Genomic DNA, 24,206 nt, shown 5'->3' on the forward strand with positions numbered 1-24,206 from the left:
GATAGTGTGTGGATAACAGGAGTGCGTGGAATCAAGCCAAAAGTGGCGATGTCGTCAGGAACGGAACTTATTGCCACACTCTGCTTATAGATCATCACATCTATTATTAATCCATCCTCTCTCGCACTTTTAAGGCATTAGAACAAGTTGTGAATGTCCAATTTATTATAGAATGCTATAGAAAGCCGACCCTTGCCCAAACTCAACGAGATGCATGTGCGTGGTCTTTGAGTATACGATTCAAACCCTCTCGCTGAACACAACCCTCAAAGTGGAAACTCCTAGCCAACTCTTCAAGATCCTTCTCACTGCTTCCTCGAAACAGTTCAGCAAACTCATCTACAAACGACGCCGCCAAGAAAGTGTAAAACACATTCCGCATGACATGCAACTCGGTATTCCACGACGTGGGATAAGTATCCTTTGCAGTGGGACTAACACGATCAATCCACTCGAGCAAAGGCTTCAAAGCCGCCTCAGGCTCACACTGAGGCCGACGGCCCCATTTATCCAGCCAGAAGTCCCTCTTCTTGTCCAAGAAAGGCTTGAGCGTCTTGTTCCACTTGCTCTCGGGATTCGTATAGATCATACCCTGCAGCCCAATGTCCTTGTAGAGCCAGATCGACCAGCTGATGTTATACTTGTCGTAGATGCGCAGCTGGTCGCCAAGGAGATTGTATCGCTCCTGGTTGACAGTCTGGGCATCGACATCGAATATCTGGTCCGCGTAGACGGGCCCGAACTCCCCGTTCCAGACAGGGGTCTTGTTCTCGTTCATGAACTGCGCTTTGCGCAGGTACCCGCGTTCAAGGCGTTCTTTTTGTTCAGCTGTGCCCTTGTAACGATCACCAGTGGGGAACCCCATTGACTAGAGATTAGATCGTATTAGTATATTAGTATACTAAACCCCCATGTTCTCATGGACTCGGAAAGGAATGCGAAGCTTACCGAGTAATCATGCATGGCATACACGCTGTTTGGCAACACCTCGTCAAAGCCCTTCCACTCCATCGCAAAGGTGTTCCCATCCAGCCACAGGATATGATCCGGGTCGATCTTTCGAATCGCCTTCTCAACACGAGCATAGAATGCGGGTAGCCGCACATGCTCAGGATCGCAAGGTTCATTAAGCGGGTTGTATCCAGCAACCCAAGGATTATCCCTGTACCTGGTGGCAATCTGCTCCCAGAGCCAGATTGTCCGGTCCTGGTGGTCCTTGTAATCCCAGAAAGCAGCATAGCCGGTAGGATTGTCGGAATGCCAGTCTGGGTTCTGGCCGCCGGGGACGGCGTGCATGTCTAGGATAGTATAGATCCCGTGCGCTGCGCACTATACGCCCATTATGGTTAGCCCGTTTCCTGATACCATTATCCCTATGTATGAGGCATATGCGAAACACTGACCAGGTTAACGACTCGGTCCAGGTGTTTGAACCCTGATTCCTTCAGCACACGGGGATTCATATCGTCCTCAAAGTGGCGGTAGTTGAAAGGCAGACGCAGACAGTTCAGTCCTAGTTCAGCGAAGAATTTGGCATCCGCCTCAGTAAAGAAGTACTCGAGCCATTTGTCGAAGAAGAATTCGTATTTCTCTTGTCCTAGAACTCGACGCATGGCGGCGCGGTGCTGGGCTTCGTGGCCGGCGAACCCCGTGATGAAATTCTCCATACTTCAGGACGATATGTTAGTTCGGAGACAGGGAAATACTAGCGAAACTTGATCGTCTGCATACTTCATCCATCCGCCAAGAGCAGCTCCTCGCATCACAACCCCCTCCCCATTTCCGTCGACGATAGTATCGCCCTTCACGTGCAGGAAACCGGTAGCCATGTTGTTGATTCAGCGATGTAATGGCGATTGCGAAAAAGTTACAATGATACCTACAGGGGTAGGTAGAAGGTGCTACGCACTACTATAAGTACTGCTCCACAGCAGGGTATTTATCCAAAAGTCCGACAATCAAGCAAAACGCGGGGGATAGGATAAATGATGTCTCGGCAACTAACACGGGGCTTCAAGCCACCAAGCCCAGTAGCCAACTCAACCGGCTAATATCGAGACATTTAGCCTACACAGGCACACAGCCAAGAGGCCAAGACAGCTGATCAAGTGTACCAGAATTGCATTTCTCATAAATAACAAGACATGTGCCAACGGGCATGGATGCATGCCACTAGGGTATTTGTATTACAAGTGAAGCAACGCCGTCCGAACAAGCCGCCTAAACGCTCAGAGAATAATGCAACACACCAGACTAAACTACCAGTCCTGCCCGCGATCCCGCATCAGGATTTCAATGGCTTCATCCTCGGGGACGGGATTGTCATTCAGTTCCTTGACGCATTGCGTGAGCCCCTCTGCGGCTTCATCTACCTGCTCCGCCGTCCAGCCCGTGCATGCCATCACCATGCGACGGTAGTTCTGGCCAAGAACTGCGTTCTTTGCTTTCAGGCCATCGACTTCAGCTAGTATCCTTCCGTTGAATTCTCTGTAGCAATGTGCCTGGCGGCTAAGCAGATCTGTTGCTGGCAGTGCAGCCAGGAAGCCGGCCTGGTGTTCTGAAAACCCGGACGCTGGGTCGAAACCCTCGGGGAATAGAGCGTCGAACGTCGCGACATCCACACCGGAATCTCGGTCTGCGTCACCCACAACAACCGTCTTGGTTGCATCCAGCCCTGGCGTGTTCTTCACTGTAACCAACAGACCCTCAGATGACCGCTCTAGATTCTTGATGCGCCGGTCTAGCTCCACACGCTCAGAACCCTTGCGTCTAAGTTCATCATATTGCTTCTGTTCAATCTGCCGAGCTTTGGCAGACTCGCGGATCTTTGTATGCCAGTGGTCGAAACTTTCTTGCTTTTGTGTCAAGCTCGAAGCTAACTCTCGGTCAATTCCCCCAAGTGTTTCCTCGACCATTGCACTAATTTGGGACATTGCCGCTAGATTTCATGTTAGTAAAAAGAAAAGTATTGGGGGGAAGACGCTTACCATCAAGAATCTCTTTCTTCGACTTCGCCAATTGATCAATGAATGTGTCATTCCGATTGGCCGGTTGTTGAGATTGGGAGTTTCCATCGACCATGTCTACACCCACACCGTAATCTGCAGGTCGGAGGCCAGTATGGTTTGGGATGTGAGGATCGGCACCCACTTCCAGGAGTTGCGGGACAAGGACTGAGCGCGCACGCCCTGCCAGATTAAGGGCCGTATCGCCCTGATCATCGCGGAGGTTGACAATCTCAGAGATGAACCGCCCCAAGGAGATGACCTCACCATTGGCGGTCCCATTTGGCGCATGGTCTCCATTCGCATTTGAGACCATACCGCCATGGCGTACAATGAATTCAAGAAGAGCTTCCAGGTAATGCTTTGCGGAAACGTGTCCGCCGCCACCAGTCGCAGCCATCATGGCGATATGGTGCAGGATGGTACGTCCGCTGTAATCGACCATGTCAATGGTAGGGGCTAACACCTGCAGCAAACGTGGGAAGCTGCGATAATCGAGGTTGTTCCGAGTTCCAACGGACTTTTGCAGGGCTGTCTCTCCAGCACCATTGACTCGCGATATACTGACACCCTTGGCTACTAGCGCATTGAGCAGTGACATGCGGGCGAGCATTGCAGCCCAGTGGAGGGCATTGTTCCGGTACTCGTCAAGGGGAATTTCAAGATCATCCCCAGTCAACTGCAACAAGGCCGGGTGATCCGTGAAGTCCTTTGTTCGTTTATCGAGGAACAATGTCATAATGAGCTTCATCTTCTGGAATCTCTCGGGAGTAGAAGCAGGTGCCAGGGACTCAACGCCACGTTTCGAGCCATCATCAATAGGAGGGGGAGGAAGATCCATGTCTTGATAAAAGGAGTCGTTAGGTTCTGTGGGTGTAGGTTCGTGCATGGATAGATTGGATGGTTCTCGAGTAAGACCGATAGGTGGGGCTTGGTGCGAAGTAGAGCGCATGCGTTTGCGAGGAGGTTCCGCAAGATCGTCGTTGTCATCTTGCACCTGGTACCGATTTTGCAAGCTGCCAAACCCGCTGTCGGACATGCTGTAGATGCTCTGCTGGCTGCTGAACGCAAGCCCGGATTCCTGGCTGCTCATCTGCTGTGAGGGCTTGCGAGCCATGCTGGGTCGACGACTGTTAGAGCTGGGCGAGTCGAAGCGCGCTTTACTGAGGGCGTTAACAGCGGTGGCGGCGGTTCGCGAGATATTTTGGAAGAAAGTTCCCTGCTGCGGCTGTGAAGCGCTGCGATTCTCACTGCCATTGTAAAGGCGCTTGCGCTGCGCAGCCATTGCTTGTTCTTTGGTGGGTGTATCTATCGTCGATTCGTGGGCAGGAGCTCCGGAGCCGTCAGGGTTCATATCGTACTCTAGCAGTGGCCGGAGTGATTCTTCAACGTGGTACTCTCTGCAGAGATCGACGCCTCGTTGGTAGTTCACCCACGTCCCCTGGTATTTTCCGTAACCGCCTTGTACCTTCTCGTGTTCACCAGCCGCAATTTCTTTCTCAAGGGTTTTCGTTCGTCTGGCTTTCACAACACCGGCGACCTTCAGAATTTGCGTAGCGTTCAACCAAGAATCGGATCGACGTTTCATCACAGCAACACCATTAACTTCCATTTCATAGACAGCGACATTGGAGTAGACAGCCTATTTTAAGCCTCGTCAGTGGCATACTCTGTGGGTGTGGATATAGACCACGAACTCGGTAAATCTGTGGTTTGTACTCCTCCTGGTATGACATTACCGACCCATAATCGTTGCCTCCATCGTACCCACCAAAACTGGTCCGTGGGAGTCCGTTGGTGTAACCGAAAGAGGACATCTGAGATCCTTTCGGGGGCGGAGGAGTTGCGCGAGGGGTGGATGAGAGGGATTGCGAGGCATTCAACATATTGTAGGCCATTCCATTCGACCCTGTACTGCCCTGTGAATATGACATGCTGGACTTCCCGGGAACTGTCAGCATACAAATCGGGCAATGACGGGGTAAAGTGCATAGCAAGGGGAGAAATACCGGATTTCGATTGGAATGACGCGAGCTCAAGGAGGCGCGTGGCTAACCCTCCGGAGGGAAACCGTAGGCCAGGCCAAATTACATTCAAAGCTACAAAGCGACCGAATAAGGTGTCAAGTAGGAATTGAGATATTAAGATCCGAGGCTCAATGCAAGGCAAGGCAATATTCGCGGGGTTTGGGGGGGAGAGACTGCGAAAATGGCGCGTCGGAGTTCCCGTGACACGCATTTCGCCAAGGATTTCGCGTTTCTCCGTTTTGGGGTTTCTTTTTTTCCGCCCATCGATTGCGATGAAATAAGATATTCCTAATGGCCATACCACAACCTCAGCATTGGGCATACAATCTCTCAAAACCACAGCAATGGCGCCATTTATTTCGCGCCACGCTGCGCGAATGTTCCTACCTACCTGATCCCATCGCTCGCAACTACATGAAAAATCATATCATCTCCCGATATCGTGCTGTTTCCTCCCGTTCCCCACAGGCTGGTCCTAAGGCGGTTCACGCAGCAAGAAATGCATTGTCGGTTCTGCGGCGAGCAAATGAAGGCTATTCACGTCCTCTCGAAAAGGTGTTGTATCTGTCATACGGTCGCACTGGGAGACGGCGACATGAGCTGCTGGCAAATATTCTGACGCCAGAAATCCCCAACGACTCTTTGGCTCTGAAAGAGCTACTCTCCCGACCTGCTGATTTCACTGATGGCTGGGAACCCCCAGCCATCGTGAAGAGCCTCGCGGCCTCTCAAATGCAGAATACAGTGGTTACAGCAGCCCGCATTAGGCCGTTGATCAAACAATTGGAACCGCCAATCCCCAAGAAGGACAGCTGGGGCAAAGAATTAGCCCGGTCTCGGAAGAAGAATATTCGAAAGCAATGGTACAACACTACATTGAGCAGTCTCCTTCCACCATTACCAGAAAAGGATCTCCAAACGCTTGAGGGACTCATCTCGGGGGTTGTGCCATGGGAGCCTGTCAAAAGGAGATGTTCAAATCCCCAGATTCCCCAGACCAAGTCTGGTGGCGAGCTCTTCCAGTTGCTGGCTAGGGGCCCTGAGAAGGGTACCACCTTTGCCGAATATGCCAATGGTCGACCACATACAATTACAGTCAGGCTTATGCGTCGTCAATGGAAACGTCTGTCTGCTCTTGTGCCACGACAACACTGGAATCCGATTTCACAAAAGTGGCGCTTTTTGTGGGATTCACCAAAAGAAGTCCCCAAGCTGTCCTTCGATCTGGGCAGTAGCATCGACCCAGAGGCTTTTTTTCAAAAAGTCAATCCAAGCGGAGGAAGACAAGGCTGAAACGCATCAACCCTCTCAATAATAAAATATTAACCAATGTAATAATACATGATTTGGAATCCACTCATGGCTCTAGTCGTCCCCACGTTCAAGTGCACCGTTAACTGAAATGAAGGGCTACCTACGAGGCAGAAATGCAGGCTAACAAGCACTCCAGGATATCTCACCATCCAAGACATAATCGCATGATTCAATAATTCAACTTTGTTGATGGGCTGTCATCTCACTAAGAATACAAATGCATGATAAACGTAACGCGTAGAGGTCCTCGACCCCCCTGAGAGGAGGGTCTAAACGGGGCCGGATGCCACTGGAACAGAAAAAGCAGTAGAGAAAAAGACAGGGTATACAAAATTTGAAGGATGCAAGTCACCGTAACCAACTACACCAAAAAAGGCGAGACCAATTAGTCGCTATCAGAGGACGAGCTGGAGCTGCTGGAGCTCGAGCTCCTTTTCTTGTGCTTCTTATCCTTCTTATCCTTCTTATGCTTCTTCTCTTTCTTGTGCTTCTTCTGTTCCTTCCCACTATCCCATGACGCCAACAGTCAGTCTCATCTCAACTCAAAAGACTAAACGGATAGCGCAGAGGGCAATACTCACAGCTTATTAGTTGCCATGTTCATACCAACAGCACCCAAAACAGCTCCGCCCGCAGTACCAAGGATGCCATGGCTAATCTTATTGCCCATGAACCCACCAGCTGCGCCACCAAGCAGCGTCGACCCGAGGCCCCTGTCACCCTCCTGTCCTACAGCACCAGGTTGTCCTTGCTGGTGCGGAGGTGCGCCACCATAGTATGTGGAGCTCTCGCCGCCGCTACTTTGCGGGTACTGCTGTTGCTGGGGAGGCTGTCCATGTTGTCCATATCCAGGACTGCCTTGGGGAGGGTATTGGCCCTGCTGGTGCTGCTGGGGGTATGCCTGGTATCCCTGGCCGCCTTGTTGATCATAAGGTCCTGGATGTTGGCCGTATTGGGGTTGACCGTAAGCCTGCTGGCCCTGTAGCGCGGAAAGTTAGTTATAAATGCCGCAGTACGAATACGAGAGAAGAGTGAGATTTTGAGGGCTGTGCAACTCGGTTATGTGCAACAGTATGTCATGTGCTTTGTGTAAAAACTTACCTCTGGTGGGTAATAGCCTTGCTGTGGTTGAGGGGAATGACCCTGCTGAGGGGGATAGTATCCTTGGCCTTGCTGGTCATAGTAACCGGCACCGCCGCCGCCGTATTGATTCTGCGGGGGTCCACCGTACGACATGTTGATATTGGGGGAAATAAGGGTCGGTTGTTGGGTAAGTGTTAGGTAGGATGATAAGTATCGATATTTAGGATAAACTGAACGGGAAGGTGAGATATGGGAATGACCTGGCAATAAATACACGGCATCAGCGGGGCTCGCGGGGCTGAGCGGGAAATTGAGCACCGCCTCTCAGGGGGTTTGGAGATCAACACAGCCTCCTTGTCATCTTAGAATGTGGCTTAACCTTTATTCAGCTAGAGTAGGTAACCAATGAGTCTATCTCCGTCTATTTGATTGTGGGCCTTCACGGCATTTGCGATTTAGCATCCATCTAGGCCAGTCAACGCCAAGATTATCGCCCCGCAGTTGACAAGCTCCTGCAAGGAACCGAGAAGCATTCCTGATTTGGTAGATATTTATAGGCCAGAGCGACTTAAGTGGGGATAATAAGGCAATATATCCTGTTCTTTATACATTCATTATGGTCCTTCGAGCCTGACGGATTCCATGTCGAAAGGTCCACTGCCTTGATGTATTAACTGCCTGGTATTCGGCGGTATCGACTTGATATTGAAATAAATTAATACTCGGTCAACTTGTTCTTCAACCAGCATGAAGAGAAGCCCCAGTACTCATACCTGTCAATTAAGATCAAGTTTATGGTGCTTAAGCATGAAGGGACTTCAGCCACTGATCTTCCAATAAAACAGCACTATAACCCTCGCCGTGTGAGTTAGAATATCCCATGCTAGGACACGGGTACTTTAACTGTTACTAGTCTATCCCTAAATGCGTATCAAGGTCTGAAATCTGAACTGGGTTTCCAAATCCTTCATCAATTCATCGACTTTTCAAAGCCAACTGTGTGTATGATGTGAAGTGAAAATGATTAGAGGCTGGAAAGAATCGTTCCAACCTGTAGCAGTCTTATCAAATCCAACCCAACTTGTTGCTTTCGTATTCAAAGGTTTGAGACTAGGGTCCAGACGTTCTCCATAACAACTAGAACTCCCGATATATAACCGGTTTCTCTGGTACTCGTCCTATAAGCCCAATCAAAGCGGCCTGCCAAGTGACCTTGGAGCGACAAGAAGATAATGTCCACTAGGCAACATCAACTTACTTCAATAAAAATTGGTATATCCAGCGAATTAAGTTCCTCTCGATAATTTGCTGGTCATTGAATGAACTTCTCTGTCGCTAGTTATGCCCCGGATCTTGTCAAAGTGGAGACTGGATCCACTACTAAATTCACTGGGCTAACCTGCCAAAGAGCCTTTAGTAGTCAGATTTCACCAAAGAGAAAGGCGAGCAGCGTTATCTATGATAAAAGTCTTCCCCGCCTCGCTTCGTAATCAAAATAACGATCGATAACCGCCACTAAGTGGCATATCAACGACTTATCCATTTAACCGTGTTCTTCCGACAAGTGGAGACCCTTACAATATATAATGTCCGAACAAAAAGAAATGGACACCAATCGCAAAGTGCACGCACGAAGGGATCCAACCCAACTTGCATATGTGTATGCAGGGTAGCCAAGCATGTGAATCCGAGCGTGATAAAAAAAGCTTTCTTGCCAATAGCGTGGCATTTATTGGCGCTGAAGCCAAGAACTGACTCGCATTTGGGATTTCGGACTTTGTCGTAGGTTTCGAGGGTCAGGGATGTCAAGGGAAGGCAATAGATAACTGGTAAAAGAGAACTCTATACCCGTACCCTATCCATGGGTACTTGGTATGTTCGGCTCCTCTCCGAACATGGCCACGCACTGTCCCCTCTACTGCTTGGCAGTCTACTCTCCTCAAAAGTCTTACTTCAGAGAAGCCCTGCCAAGGAACTACGGGCCGCTGAATCATTGAAAGGCTAAAATATGAGTCTAGGGGGGTTGGTGTACTATATCATGAACCACTACGGATTCTGTAGTAGATGCTCCTATAATCATGTGCCATGAAAGGTCCAAAGTCCAGGGTGTATGTGGATTTTCCTTGTTTGGCATACAAAACCGGCGATCAGTAGAATGGCCTATTAGACTGAGACGGAGGCTGACCGGTCGGCCTATCACAGTCGACCCGACTTGAAAGAAAGTCCAAAGACACGGTGATTGTGGGGGACTTCTCCAGCCTTTTTTTCCCCTCCATTTTAAACTCCACATCCCCGCGGTCTGGGCAGAGGATCCGGAGTGTGTCTTCGAGTTAAAACACAAAACTAAAAGTGAGCGTACTACTGTACCTATACTACAGCTGCTAAAGGCAGTCATCCGCTGAATCCAAAAGTACATATCGGAAAAGAGCGCAAGGTTGTCGGAGGAAAAGGCAAGTGAAAACCAATTTAGAACGTAGAAGTGAAAAAGATAAAGAATTCTATAAAAGAATGTATACCTCCAAAAGAGCCCCGTGCCTTGCATCAACCTGCGTTTACCGCCGGAACACCGTACCATTCCGAATTCATTGAAAGCTTTTTCTAACTTTTCCCCACGGGGGCAATTGTTTTCTGGGGGACCAATACCCTATAAGCGTACTGTGATCAGCAGCTGAGCTTAGACTGCCCTCATTCGTGCCCGTCCCCGACTCCAGATTGCTGCCCCGCGTGGCACACACGGCAAGCGAATAATATCACGTCTTATCCCTGTATTCGGCGGGACCGTAGACATCGGTGGCCATTCGTTTGACTCTTTCGGTCCTCGGGATGTCCGCTATCGGTGACCATAGAGGGGGGTAGAGGAGGGATGGTTCCCGCGCAGTATTTAGAGCTGAGCTGACCCCCTTGCTTTGGCTTCTGATCTATCTTACTTCTCTTCCTCCGGACTTTGCTTCAGGATCAGGCTTTTACTCTCCGATTCACAGGTGCTCCAAGATCCTCAGCTGTTATGGATGAGACAAGGTCTCAGTATGCGGCGACATCCTCGCCGGATGTCGAGGAGAATATGAGTGTCGGCCGCTACATCTCAACTCGTATTTCCTCTCTCGTGCCTCCGATGAATCCCGCGCCGAACCCTTTCAAGGCCCTGACACTGCTTAACCGGACACAGTGGCTTAATTTCTCGGTATGTCGATCTCCCCGTAGGGCTGACACGCAAGAAAAATAAAAGATTTGGCTAATATACCCAACCCCTATAGGTCGCGTTTCTTGGGTGGTCTTGGGACTCGTTCGACTTCTTCACCGTCTCACTTACGACCTCCGAGCTTGCCAAAACATTCGACAAATCCGTGACCGACATCACATGGGGAATTACCCTAGTGCTAATGCTGCGATCCGTCGGCGCGATCACCTTCGGAATCGCCTCCGATCGATGGGGCCGTAAATGGCCATTCATCGTCAACCAGCTTCTCTTCGTGGTCCTTGAGCTCGGCGCCGGTTTCTGCCAAACTTATAAACAGTTCCTGGCTTGTCGTGCCTTGTTCGGAATTGCCATGGGGGGCTTGTACGGTAATGCAGCTGCCACCGCGCTGGAGGATTGCCCGCCTGCAGCCCGTGGTATCATTTCAGGACTCTTGCAGCAAGGTTATGCTTTTGGATATCTGCTAGCCACGGCTTTCGCCAGAGGCCTTGTTGGTACTACGTCGCATGAATGGCGGCCGCTGTTCTGGTTTGCGGCTGGTCCACCAGTCTTGATCATTATCTTCCGGTTGTTCCTAGGCGAAACCGAGACTTTCCGTCGACGACAGGAAGCGCGACAGGAACTGCGCGGAGGCATTGCGGCCTCGTTCATGTCAGAAGGGAAGGTTGCACTGCAGCGACATTGGCTGATGCTCATATACCTGGTTCTGCTTATGTCTGGGTTTAATTTCATGGTATGTGCTTATGTGAATTAGCCATTCGAGTAACAGAAGAAGCTAACATGAAGACTAGTCGCACGGATCTCAGGATCTGTATCCGACCATGCTGGAGAACCAGTTCAAATTTTCAAAGAATGCAGTCACTGTCACACAAGTTGTCGCCAACCTGGGCGCATTGTCGGGTGGCGTATTATGCGGCTGGGCCAGTCAGATCTTCGGTCGCCGGTTCTCTATAATTGTTATCTCCATCATTGGTGGCGCCTTGCTCTACCCTTACACATTTGTCCAGAACAAGAATGTCATTGCGGCAGCCTATTTCGAGCAGTTTATGGTCCAGGGTGCATGGGGTGTAATCCCCATCCACCTTATGGAGCTATCGCCAGGACCTATCCGCACATTCGCTGTTGGCACGGCCTACCAACTCGGGAATCTGGTCTCCTCCGCTAGCTCGACTATTGAATCAACCATCGGTGAACGCTTCCCGCTCCCTCCAACCAAAACAGCCGCCCACCGCTACGAGTACGGCAAGGTCATCTGTATCTTCATGGGCTGTGTCTTTGCCTATGTCATTTTGATTACAATTGCTGGACCAGAGCGTTTAGGTCGTAACTTCGACGCTGAGCATGATGCCGACCTCCAGGAGGTTGCTGCTCACCGCGGTCTTAGTACCAAGGAGGACTTTGGGGAAGATCCCGAGAAGGCCAGGACTTCTATTGTTGAGTAGACCTGCTTGGAGCTTTTAAGAAAAGGTCTTATCTAATACCCGCACGATGACTGATGATTGCTCTGTATTTCGGGACCTTGCAACGGCTTGCCCTTATTTATTTGGGGGGATGTGGAAGGAACATCTAGAATGCAATAATTGGACAAGACAATAATTTGGCATCCATGGACTTGCTTTGTTTATCTCACTCGCTTTGTGTGACCTCGGCAAGGCCTTGCTCACGTGTGTGTGTGTTTGATTGCCCTGTAGATGGAAGGTTAGCGGATATCCATCAACAGCTTTAATGCACACCTGGGAACTAGTAGATGGTCTGTCACACCGAGGATCAGAATCTATTCAATTGATAGTGCTCATTCTGGCGCGCAAGCCAGTCTTATGAAGTGTATCTGCATTCCCTTGAGTATGATAGAGAAGTATAAAGGAATCCGTCGTGCCCGCCTCTACTATACGTGAAGAGTCTTGATTCTTGGTGGAATTGGGGAGGGGGGGGGGGGGGGGGGGGGGGGAAGAATACATGTACAACATAGGTAACTACACAGAGCGGGAACACAGTAAGCGTGAGACCTAGAGGCTCTTTCTAGTGGAAGGATTCATCCTTCCACCTTGAACCCCCGCATTTATACAATATTCTTTGAAACACATCAAATCAAAATACAAGAATGGATTAAGGTGAAAAGTGGTGGTAGTTATAGACTAATCAGATGGTTATACTATGAGTTGAATATGGATATGATGCTACACTAGGTAGTATATCACGTCATTGCTTCTGAGAACAGTCAGAGCAAAAGGGTATATAGGGATAGGGTATATAGGGGTCTAATAATAAGTAAACCTGAACATTGAGCTAGTTTCAAATGTTCCATGGTTTGTATAAAGAGTGCGATCTCTAATCTCTATGGGGAATGTCATTTATAATGGTAATAAGCACCTGCGTAGTCTTAGTATGTGGCATACGCGTCCTGCAGGAACATTAACGGGATACACGGTTGCCTGTTGTGGTAGTTCCAGTGCATCCGCCCTTGAAAATTTTCCATCTCGATCGAATTTCTATTTATAATGGCTATGTCTAAGATAGAAATATGCATATTCTGCACAGGCTTGTTTTGTTGTGGCTTCAAAGCCTCTATGTTGTAGGGCCATGGACTAGTCTCCAGGACGGTGCCAAGCCTACGATGCCAATTGCGTCGAAAAAAAAAAGTAACGAGGATCTTCAAACAGATGAATATTTCAAGTCAAAATTCTAAGACACTAAAGATTAGAAGAAACCCTTTTGGAGATCATAAACACCTCCAATCCCTGTACCCACAAAAAAAGCGCTTTCAGGGACTGTCAGGGACACAGGCCATTTCTCCGCCAAGGCCCAGACAAACCTCCAACTGCCCCGGCTTCCATTCTTGTCTTCCCCCATTCCCATCCCTTCCTTTCCCCTCGTTCCTTACTCGTTAAGGGTTCTCTTGCGAGGTTTAACCCCCTGCGCCAAGAACCTGTCTGTGTGTGCTGGATGAAGTCCCGGCTCCGCCTTCTCCAATGCACAGACGCTCGTCGGGCTCCCCTGTCGAGGACGAAGATTCCTCGGTCTCCCGAACAGACGATGGCACCGCCATCGACGAGAAAACCCGATCTCAAATAGCTAGGCGCGGCACCAGCTTTGACCTTCGCCGCGACGGCAGCGCGACACCGCGCTCCCGGAACTCGAGTATGTGGCGCACTCCGTCCTCCCAACCCTCCAACGACACCAAACCGATGCCATTGGGTTCCCCCCGACTTCCGATGGAAGCTACTGCCCCCGACGGTCGTCATGCGCGACAATCTCGCCAACGAAGTCCATGGTCTTGCTCAATTCTGACGGCCTTCACCACTTGCGTTGCTGTCGCGTTCTTGATCTCCATTGTCTGCTCGTTCACCGGTCGGCAACATGGTGGAGATGGTTGCGGTGTTCCGATGATGAGTCCGACGTTTATTCGTATGTTGGAGTTCGATACGGAGCATACTCGCTTTGCAAGCAAATACAATCTCTTCGTCTATCGGGAGGAAGGCGTGGATCCTTACACCCAGGATAACATCGGGGTACGGTGGCCCGGACTCGGTGCATGCGCTTGGATTCTTGTGCTGACTTGTGTGTTTAGTTGAACGGCGTGCCAGTTCTGTTTCTGCCCGGGAACGCTGGAAGCTATCGCCAAGTCCGATCTCTGGCCGCCGAGGCCTCGCGACATTACTACGATGTGGTCCGACACGATGAGAGCCGCCATGCGGCCGGAACGCGGAGCTTGGATTTTTTCATGGTGGACTTCAATGAGGATATGGCGGCTTTCCATGGGCAAACGCTGTTGGATCAAGCGGAATACGTGAACGAGGCGATCTCATACATCCTATCGCTTTACCACGATCCGCGACGCACCCGCCGAGATCCAGGGTTACCGGATCCTAGCGCAGTTATCCTTGTCGGACATTCTATGGGCGGAATAGTGGCACGAACCTCTCTGACTATGGCAAATTACCAAGCCAATTCGGTCAATACGATCATCACCATGTCTGCACCTCATGCAAAACCGCCTGTCTCCTTCGATTCCGATATCGTCCATACCTATAAGCAAATCAACGACTATTGGCGCGACGCCTATGCGCAGACATGGGCCAACAACAACCCGCTGTGGCATGTCACTCTCATCTCTATCGCGGGTGGTGCGCGTGACACCGTGGTGCCCTCCGACTATGCCAGTATCTCCTCTCTCGTTCCCGAGACACACGGATTTACTGTATTCACCTCTTCTATTCCGGATGTCTGGATTGGCATGGATCATCTATCGATTACTTGGTGCGACCAGTTCCGCAAGGCTATAATCAAATCCTTGTTCGAGATTGTCGATGCCCGACGCCCTACTCAAACGAAACCACGGGCAGAGCGGATGCGTGTGCTCAAGCGGTGGTACTTGACGGGTTTAGAGCAAGTGGCCGAGCGTACACTCCCCCAGAAGGAAGCAAACACCCTTTTGACACTTGAAGATAATGCCAACACCATTCTTGCACAGGGCGAACGATTGGTCCTACGCGAACTGGGCCTACAGCATGGCCCCGATGTTCGTCTTCTACCAATCCCTCCCCAGGGCGTTTCTGGTAAAAAGTTCACCCTGCTCACGGACCAATCGCTTGATAAGAATGGCAATATAGAGGTCCTCTTCTGCAGCGTGTTCCCGCTATCCAATGGCCGTTCAACCAACTTCCCGTTGAATTTGGATTTCTCTGGTGGCACTGTGGGCTCAACCCGTTTAGCCTGCAAGAGCGCGGCTGAGGACAGTATTCATTTGCCTGCCTCGACCCGCTCATCAAAACATGCTTACGATCGTACCTCGCCGTTCTCATATCTCCAATACGACTTGGAGGCTCTCGCAGAACATCAGTTCGTAGCTGTCGTAGACAAGGCCAATCTGCCGACTTCAGGCTTCCTTGTCGCCGAGTTTTCGGACAGCTCGGATGCAATGATCCGGGCCAAGGTGGGATTGGGCGGACTGCTTAGTGCTGGCCTAAAGATGCGGCTGCCAGCGATCCGACCTATGCTTATGGAGGTGAAGATCCCCGCACTGTATTCAAGTCTCCTCGACTACCGGTTGAAGATCACTCGCCATCCTCAGAAGGAGGAGCTTTTCGCTCCATTGCTCCGGCAGTCTGTCTCTGACCCTCACGAGTCGAAGTTTTTCGTCAATGTCAATGAGGTAAACGTGAATCTGCACGGTGTGGCGCCGTACATGCCGCCTGTAATCAGCGAGCAGGCCGCCCTCGGGGGCGTCTCATTCCACCTGTGGACGGATCCAACTTCCGACTCGACGGTCGACATCTCCCTCCAAGTCGATCTTTCCAGCAGTCTTGGCGAGTTAGTGATGCGATATCGGACCATCTTCGCGGCGTTCCCACTGCTCGTCGTTGCCCTCGTTCTCCGAAAACAGTTCCAGATCTACGACGAGTGTGGTTACTTTATTCCCTTCACTGATGGCCTTGATCGTGCGTTGCGGTCTTCCCTCCCGCTCCTGCTGGTGGCTATGTCTCTGCTGGCCTCCTCCCTGGCTACGTCCAAAGCCCTGCCTCAGACCGACGAAACCCTCCATTGGCGGTCCAACTCGACCGAAACTCCCGTCGACTTCACCAAGAATGATCTCTTACTGGGCTCACAAGACGCTTTCTTCTGGTTCTTAGTCCCAGTATTCGGTCTCATCAGCGTGGGCGTCTGCGTCCTTGTCAACTACCTTGCCCTCGTCCTCGTCAATATCTTCTCCTGGGTCTATGGGGTCCTACACAGCAAGTCAGGCTATATCCGGCGAGAAGACCGGGGAAACCTGCCGATCTTCCACACCCCCACTCCTCGCCGACGCATTATCCACACCGCGATTCTTTTGGCCCTTGTCTCGACTGTAATCCCCTACCAGTTTGCCTATATGGTCGCCTGCATTGTGCAGCTAGCCACATGTGTACGGGCACAATGGCACGCCAAGGAAACCAGATCCACCTCGCACCTGAACTTCGACAACTACGCACACTCCATCTTGATCCTGATGTTGTGGATCCTGCCTATCAACGTGCTGGTCCTCCTGGTCTGGGCTCACAATCTCGTTGTGCACTGGTTTATGCCGTTCTCATCCCACCACAACGTCTTATCTATTATGCCCTTCCTCATTCTCGTCGAGACCATGACCAGCGGCGCTATGATACCGCGCATCACGACTAGGTATGTAGAACATCATATCTCATACATCCTAAGCTAACATTTATCTCCACCCCAGGTTCAGACACGTCACCTCAATGATCTTCTTCGCCATCGCCATCTACTCAGCGATTTACGGCGTTTCCTACGCATATCTCCTCCACCACCTGGCCAACCTCCTCGCAGCCTGGTTCGTCGGGATTTACCTATTCGGCAACAACTTCTCACCCCGCCGTTTATGGCGTATCATCGATGGCGACGAGCCCCCATCAGAAACGGGGAGTAGTCACGTTAAGAAGAAGCCATGAAAGTTAATCACGTCTATTATTCTTATTCTGCTTGTTTGATTGTCTTTTTTTGCCACGGAGTTCCGCTGCGCATATGGGTCTGGAGTTACGAGCGTTTTCACCTTTTTGTACAGACATCGGGGTCTTTTCCCCCTGCGATTTTACGCATATCGATGTCCCCATCTTTTTCCTGCCTTCGCCCGAATCCTTAAACCTCTCCACGCTACTTGCCACGACACCTAATCCACAAGCCCACGTCTCTCCCAGTGAGAACCATCGGGACCTTGTGATACTACTGGACACTCGCAACCCGCAGACTTCCGACTCCTTTCTCTAGTCTAGTGGGTTGCAACGATGAAGTCTTGTATATATCTCCTGGTGTGCTTTTTTTTTTTTCTGTTTCTGCTTCGTTATATTGTTCGAACACTATCTGGACATAGATTTGCGGGATGCGAGGATGGACTGGTTCTGCTTGTCGGTTCTGGGCATGTTGGCGGCCCTGTGTGTTTTTGTTCCTAGTTTATAGAGTTGTGCATTCCCACATACTAATTACCTCACCACTTAATCTTTTTTCTCTGTAAACTTGCTGATTGCATGTGGCTTCATAGCATTGATCTTAGCATAGACTTGCTCTCTATTTAAATGTCTATGTATGCCAACTCTAAGAATATTGAAAGATACTTATGCATGTCGTATAAACCCGGCCAGCCTCCAAAATCTCTACCCGAGAACGATCCTCCGATAGGCTGTCCTATTTCCCCCTTTATTTCCCTTATTCTTCGAAATGATAGGCCCATTACCCCAGATCAGCCCCTGGAAGTATGTATGTTTGCGTCAGAGAGAAAGGGGAGGGCCTGAGCGCTCTACCAGGAAAAGGGGGGCGCTTGGGTAACCAAGAATGGGTAAGAAGGGGCTGTGAGAGAAAGAAAACGAGTAAAAAAGAGTAAACAAGAAAAAAAGAAAAAATACAGGAAAGAGATGCAAAATAGATCAAAAATAAAAGGATCAGATCTTCGAAACGTAACTAGATCACAACTGCACTATAGAGCGTCCCCCTTACACGACATCTACCCCGGATTCGAATGGTGGATCCCCAAGATCAAATGCATGTCTGACATAGTCTAACCTCTTTATAACGGCTTAACTCAATGCAGACTAAGTGAGATGAAGATTTGCCTCCGTTCCCCATCAAATAAACAACTGGGGCACCGGGTATGCCATGTCGGATCCACTCTACAAAGATCAATATTATATGCCAAGATACCAGCAGAGGACCCGTGATATTATACTATAGTCTACATAGTATATTGTAGGACAGCCATAGACCGAGGTGTACGGTGTAGATGTGATGACCTCGCCTCGACGTAGGTGCCAAATGCCAGGTGGCGGGGGAACGCCACGTCTACTCCGTAGAGAAAAAAAGCAAGACGGAAAAGAAACGAGTCGGGACATCCCTAATTTCGGGTCCCTTCCAGAAGCAGCTTATTTTTTTCGATTCGAAAAAAAAAAAAAGAAAGAAAGAAAGAAAATCAGAAATGATTCCCTCGCGCGGAAATCTCGGATTCCTACGGATAATATAACAATCTAGCACCAGATTTTTTTTCGATGAGTATTATTTGAATGGAAAGTAAGGAACTTGTTACATGTTCCAGACCCACTGGTCCGACTGAGCCGATTCTTTTTTGTTTTTTGTTTTTTTATGTTAGGCTTTTGTTGGAAGGTTTTTCGTTTTGCATTTCTTTGGAATTTGGGACTTTTTTTTTTTTACTTTTTTTGCCACCCGACTCCTTTCGCGGGGGATAAGGCCATGGGTTACGATAACGCCCAACAGGGGTCTCGACGGCTTTTTTGTTCTAGATGGGCACATGGGATGTTATTATTAGTAGTACAGTGTACTCCGTACAACAGATGAGAGCCAAATTTCTTATTTGGACAAGCTTAGAAGAATCTTTTGTATAACTCTTGCGATAAGCGATAAGATAAATCAAGCGGTGAAAGAAATTTAGTGCATCCCGTGGTTGATATTCGTCTTTAATTGGACGTACAAAGAGAATATATTATAGAAATTATAACTAACATAGCATGGCTGGAAAAGCTGTTGAATATCAGTTGTATAGACTTACCTGGTTTTTATTTCTGGCTGAGTTTGGGCAGAGATTATAATCAGCTCTGACTTACATATCAACATACATATGTAGTCTCCAATAGGATGCCTATTCAGCGGTTAAGCATCCGCTGTCGACACGGAGGTGTCAAGTCTAGGTCAAGAATACCAAAATCATAAGCGGAAGAATATTCAACATCCTAGTAACTCTAAAAATATACCCGGGAGAAAACCCAGGTTTCTTCATTGGATGTCTAAATGGTACTGCGCCACTCGGTCATAAGTGGCGAACCGCGACTCGCGCGCCTCTGGCTGGTTCTACGATATATACTTTGTACAGCAAGGATAGAAGTGTTGGTACCATTGTATGCAACTAGACTATCCCCGGATACATCGCCTAGAGAGGGTTAGGCATATTGGATATGCGATAAGCTCGAGGTGACTATCAGAGTAGTTTAGATGAGAGTTGCTTCACATCTGTCATATCTACATATCTAGTGTAGTAGCAACTATGCTAGTAGAGTATACAACCATATATTTAGATGAACTCGTATACAATAAGTGAGACTCATCAATTCAATATTCAATGTAGAAGATTGAAAAATAAAATAAAAGATCAAAAAGTACAAAAAGTACAAAAATACAAAAATACGAAAGTAAAAATAAAAATAAAAAAAAAGCCACCTGCTAAACCAAATACAGCCAGGCAACGGCTACAGCCAACCAGAGAAAGGGGATTCGGGCGAAAGCAATACTTAACCCAATAAGGGTGCAGTAACGGAGCGACTAAGCCTAATTCAGGACTAGTGCGGGACAATGGGCCTGAAAATTTTAAAAAAAATTTGAATTGCCATTTTGCATAGGGTTTTGCCGCCCAGAGGTTATGCCACACGATAAATATCCTCGCCCCCCTTCTCTTCTCCCCCTCCTCTCCTCCACTCCTGCATCTTTTTTTCGAGGGTCGGCCTCTTCTTTCTTTTTTTGTTTTTCTACTCTGTATAGACAGAATAGAAAAAAATAACGCTCCAATCTTTGAGCGCTTGCGTCTGAAAATTTGACGCCGTTGAGTCTTTTTTGCTCACTGAAAAAATTCGATACCCCTCATAGAAAAAAAGGAAGGATTTTTCTTTCTTTACTCTAATACCCCTTCCTCTTTTCCAAAACCGCCAAAATTTCTTCCAAAATGCCTGCCGCCAACGTCGCCGCTTCTCCTGCCGTCACTGGCAAGGAGACCGCCCAGTCGGTCGCTGTCCTCGAGGACCTCATCAAGAACCTCAACATCTCCACCAGCGCCGATGAGACCAATGCCGCTGCTACCAACCTGGCCACTCTCTTCAGCGGTCCCACCGCCGAGCAGACTCTTTCCCTGAAGGCCACCGAGATCTTCAAGAAGCAGCTCGCCAACAAGAAGGACGCCGTTGCCCGTGAGCGTGCCTGCGAGGGTATCCGTGCTATTGCCTCCCACTCCACAATTGCTCCCGGTGTTGAGCCTCACCTCGTGTCTCTCCTTGGCCCCGTCCTCGCCGCTGTCGGTGACAAGATGGTCCCCGTCAAGCAGGCCGCTCAGTCCGCCGCTGTCGCTATCGTCCAGGCTGTTAGCGGTAACGCCGTCAAGGCCGTTATCACTCCTATCCTCGATTCTCTCGCCAACGCCCAGAAGTGGCCCGAAAAGATGGCTGCTCTCGACTGCATCAACATCCTCGTCGAGTCTGCCCAGATGCAGCTCGGCTACCAGGTCCCCACTCTGATCCCCGTCATCTCCGAGGCCATGTGGGACACCAAGTCCGAGATCAAGAAGGCTGCCTACTCCACCATGGAGAAGGTTTGTGGTCTGATCGTCAACAAGGATATTGAGCGTTTCATTCCCGAGCTCATCAAGTGTATCGCCAAGCCCGAGAACGTCGCCGAGACCGTTCACTTGCTCGGTGCCACCACTTTCGTCACTGATGTCACTGGCCCTACCCTCGCTATCATGGTTCCCCTGCTTGACCGTGGTCTCGTTGAGCGTGAGACCGCCATCAAGCGTAAGACCGCTGTCATTGTCGACAACATGTGTAAGCTCGTGGAGGACCCCCAGCTTGTCGCTCCCTTCTTGCCTAAGATGTTGCCCGGCTTGAACAAGAACAACGAGACTCTTGCCGATCCCGAGGCCCGTGAGAAGACCCGCCAGGCTCTTGACACCCTCTCCCGTGTCGGTAACGTCGTTGACGGCAAGATCCCCGAGGTCTCCCGCGCTGGTGACATCTCCACCGTCGCTGCCATCCTCAAGGAGATCCTCGAAGCTAAGCACAAGGACGTCATTGCCACCTCCGAGGAGGCCATCAACTACATTGCTGCCATCGCCGCCCAGCTCGTTGACGAGAAGGAGAACGACCACGTGATCTGGACCCAGAACACCATCCCTTACATCACTGCCATCGTTGGTGAGGCTGATGCTAAGTCCGTCGCTGAGGAGCTCCGCAAGAAGGCCTGCCCCGATGCCGCCGCTGCTGATGCCGTTGCCTCCGATGAGGAGGAAGGTGTCGACCTTTGCAACTGCACTTTCTCCCTGGCCTACGGTGCCAAGATTCTGCTGAACCAGACTCACCTGCGCCTCAAGCGTGGCCAGCGTTACGGTCTCCTCGGTCCCAACGGTTCCGGAAAGACCACCCTCATGCGTGCTATCAACAACGAGCAGCTCGAGGGTTTCCCCAAGAAGGATGAGGTCAAGACCGTCTACGTCGAGCACGATCTCGACTCTGCCGATACTGAGCAGACCGTCATTGCCTGGACCCAGAAGAAGCTTGCTGAGGTTGGCCAGAACCCTCCTCGTGAGGAGCTCGAGGACAAGCTGCTCAACGAGTTCGGTTTCTCCGAGTTCCAGATCCAGGGTCCCATCACTGCCCTTTCCGGTGGTTGGAAGATGAAGCTCGCTCTCTGCCGTGCTGTCTTCGAGAGCCCCGATATTCTCCTGCTCGACGAGCCTACCAACCACTTGGACGTCAAGAACGTCGCATGGCTCGAGAACTACCTCAAGAGCTCTCCTTGCACCTCCATCATGGTGTCTCACGACTCCAAGTTCCTCGACAACGTTATCCAGCACGTCGTCCACTACGAGCGCTTCAAGCTCCGCCGCTACCGCGGTACCCTCTCCGAGTTCGTCAAGCAGCACCCCGCTGCTAAGTCCTACTACGAGCTCGGTGCCTCCGAGATGGAGTTCAAGTTCCCCGAGCCCGGTTTCCTTGAGGGTGTCAAGACCAAGTCCAAGGCTATCTGCCGTGTTAGCAACATGTCCTTCCAGTACCCCGGTACCCCCAAGCCCCAGATTCACGGAATTACCTTCCAGGTCTCCCTTGGCTCCCGTATTGCCGTCATCGGTGCCAACGGTGCTGGCAAGTCTACTCTCGTTAACGTCCTGACTGGTGAACTTATCCCCACCTCCGGTGATGTCTACCAGCACGAGAACATCCGTATTGCCTACATTAAGCAGCACGCTTTCGCTCACATCGATAACCACCTTAACTCCACTCCTTCCGAGTACATCCAGTGGCGTTTCCAGACCGGTGAGGACCGTGAGACTATGGACCGCGCCAACAAGATCGTTACCGAGGAGGATGAGAAGGCCATGGACAAGATCTACAAGGTTGAGGGCTCCCTCCGCCGTGTCATTGGCATCCACTCTCGTCGCAAGTTCAAGAACACCTACGAGTACGAGATCTCTTGGTCTCTGGGTGACAACGTTGGCATGAAGTCCGAGAAGTGGACTCCTCTCATGTCCGCTGACAACACCTGGTTGCCCCGCTCTGAGATTATTGTCTCTCACCCCAAGCAGGTCGCCGAGGTTGATCAGAAGGAGGCCCTCGCCTCCGGTCAGTTCCGTCCCCTTGTCCGCAAGGAGATCGAGCAGCACTGCGCCAACTTCGGTCTCGATGCCGAGCTTGTTTCTCACTCTCGCATGCGTGGTCTCTCCGGTGGCCAGCGTGTTAAGGTCGTTCTCGCCGCTTGCTCTTGGCAACGTCCCCACCTTATCGTCCTTGACGAGCCCACTAACTACCTCGACCGTGACTCTCTCGGTGCCCTCTCCAAGGCTATCAAGTCCTTCGAGGGTGGTGTTGTTATCATTACTCACTCCCGTGAGTTCACTGAGCACTTGACTGAGGAAGTCTGGGCCGTCAACGACGGTGTCATGACCCCCTCCGGACACAACTGGGTCCAGGGTCAGGGTTCCGGCCCCCGTCTCGACGCCAAGGGTGACGATGATGAGGACAAGTTCGATGCTATGGGTAACAAGATCGTTGTTCAGAAGAAGGTCAAGCTTTCTGGTATGTCCCCCAATTCTTTCTCGCTCATACATCGCAATGTTCAATTGCTAATTGTTTTCTTACAGGCTCTGAGCTCCGCAAGAAGAAGAAGGACCGTGCTGCCCGCCGCAAGCGTGGTGAGGAGGTCTTCTCCGATGAGGATGACCTTTGAACGCCTAATTCGGGTGTTTATTGATGCATATTATGATCGGTTGATGAATTTCATATGCTTTGCTAGGACAAAATACAATTCTCTGTTCAAACATTCGTTATTATTATCTTCAAGACTTTTGTAGATCTGTAACCTCGTAGTTCAGAGCATGAAGCCATTGCTCATGTTGGTTTGAAGTACCCGCGTAATGAACGAATCTTTTCAAGTCAATACCCGACCTCCAGGAAAGATCATGCTGGTTCGCCCTTGTCCTCGGCGGTTGATTTCGTTTTATTATGTACATTGCATGCGTTATGACTTGCTTTGATCCCTATATTCAAAGTAGCTTTCTGTTCTACCAGCTTCATCCTTGGTCTGATGCCATCTACCCCATTTGCACAATCTATATCAACTTTTTGCTACTGTTTCTTCCAGCAGTCTTAATCAAGGTTCTACTTACTTTCATGGTTATGATCACCTCTACATATCATATCTACAGGGAGATTTACACGACTATTATATTGTGGAGTTTCTATTAGTGTCCAGGTGTGTACCAATTCCTCGATCCGCCTCGGCATGCCGTCCGTCCCTCTGGTCCTGAGCACCAGTATGATCCCGATGACT

General features: G+C 50.1%; 7 protein-coding genes across 7 annotated transcripts; 4 read left to right on the forward strand and 3 right to left on the reverse strand.

The window, feature by feature from the left end:
- Nucleotides 1-202: 202 nt before the first annotated feature.
- Nucleotides 203-1,829, reverse strand: N7537_006162 (glycoside hydrolase family 5 protein; the record flags this gene model as incomplete). Its single annotated transcript, XM_056897219.1, has 4 exons — nt 203-868; nt 949-1,329; nt 1,404-1,668; nt 1,732-1,829. 4 exons carry the CDS (start codon nt 1,827-1,829, stop codon nt 203-205), a joined length of 1,410 nt encoding a protein of 469 aa, XP_056753004.1.
- Nucleotides 1,830-2,258: 429 nt separating this feature from the next.
- On the reverse strand, nt 2,259-4,966 carry N7537_006163 (putative APSES transcription factor (MbpA); the record flags this gene model as incomplete). Its single annotated transcript, XM_056897220.1, has 3 exons — nt 2,259-2,938; nt 2,988-4,647; nt 4,703-4,966. The coding sequence occupies 3 exons, from the start codon at nt 4,964-4,966 to the stop codon at nt 2,259-2,261; spliced, it is 2,604 nt and encodes an 867-aa protein (XP_056753005.1).
- A 357-nt stretch (nt 4,967-5,323) lies between these two features.
- Nucleotides 5,324-6,325, forward strand: N7537_006164 (uncharacterized protein; the record flags this gene model as incomplete). The annotated part of the gene is made up of 1 exon (XM_056897221.1): nt 5,324-6,325. One exon carries the CDS (start codon nt 5,324-5,326, stop codon nt 6,323-6,325), a length of 1,002 nt encoding a protein of 333 aa, XP_056753006.1.
- Nucleotides 6,326-6,731: 406 nt separating this feature from the next.
- Nucleotides 6,732-7,582, reverse strand: N7537_006165 (putative glutamine-serine rich protein MS8; the record flags this gene model as incomplete). Its single annotated transcript, XM_056897222.1, has 3 exons — nt 6,732-6,852; nt 6,928-7,325; nt 7,448-7,582. The coding sequence occupies 3 exons, from the start codon at nt 7,580-7,582 to the stop codon at nt 6,732-6,734; spliced, it is 654 nt and encodes a 217-aa protein (XP_056753007.1).
- Nucleotides 7,583-10,433: 2,851 nt separating this feature from the next.
- N7537_006166 (sugar transporter family protein) lies at nt 10,434-12,067 on the forward strand (the record flags this gene model as incomplete). The annotated part of the gene is made up of 3 exons (XM_056897223.1): nt 10,434-10,610; nt 10,684-11,358; nt 11,417-12,067. 3 exons carry the CDS (start codon nt 10,434-10,436, stop codon nt 12,065-12,067), a joined length of 1,503 nt encoding a protein of 500 aa, XP_056753008.1.
- Nucleotides 12,068-13,594: 1,527 nt separating this feature from the next.
- Nucleotides 13,595-17,068, forward strand: N7537_006167 (GPI inositol-deacylase; the record flags this gene model as incomplete). Its single annotated transcript, XM_056897224.1, has 3 exons — nt 13,595-14,134; nt 14,194-16,784; nt 16,840-17,068. 3 exons carry the CDS (start codon nt 13,595-13,597, stop codon nt 17,066-17,068), a joined length of 3,360 nt encoding a protein of 1,119 aa, XP_056753009.1.
- A 3,266-nt stretch (nt 17,069-20,334) lies between these two features.
- N7537_006168 (putative translation elongation factor eEF-3) lies at nt 20,335-23,603 on the forward strand (the record flags this gene model as incomplete). The annotated part of the gene is made up of 2 exons (XM_056897225.1): nt 20,335-23,452; nt 23,518-23,603. The coding sequence occupies 2 exons, from the start codon at nt 20,335-20,337 to the stop codon at nt 23,601-23,603; spliced, it is 3,204 nt and encodes a 1,067-aa protein (XP_056753010.1).
- Nucleotides 23,604-24,206: the final 603 nt, after the last annotated feature.

The sequence above is a fragment of the Penicillium hordei genome (genome assembly GCF_028827395.1).
Source record: "Penicillium hordei strain IBT 12815 chromosome Unknown utg000003l_segment0_segment0, whole genome shotgun sequence".
Taxonomy (NCBI): domain Eukaryota; kingdom Fungi; phylum Ascomycota; class Eurotiomycetes; order Eurotiales; family Aspergillaceae; genus Penicillium; species Penicillium hordei.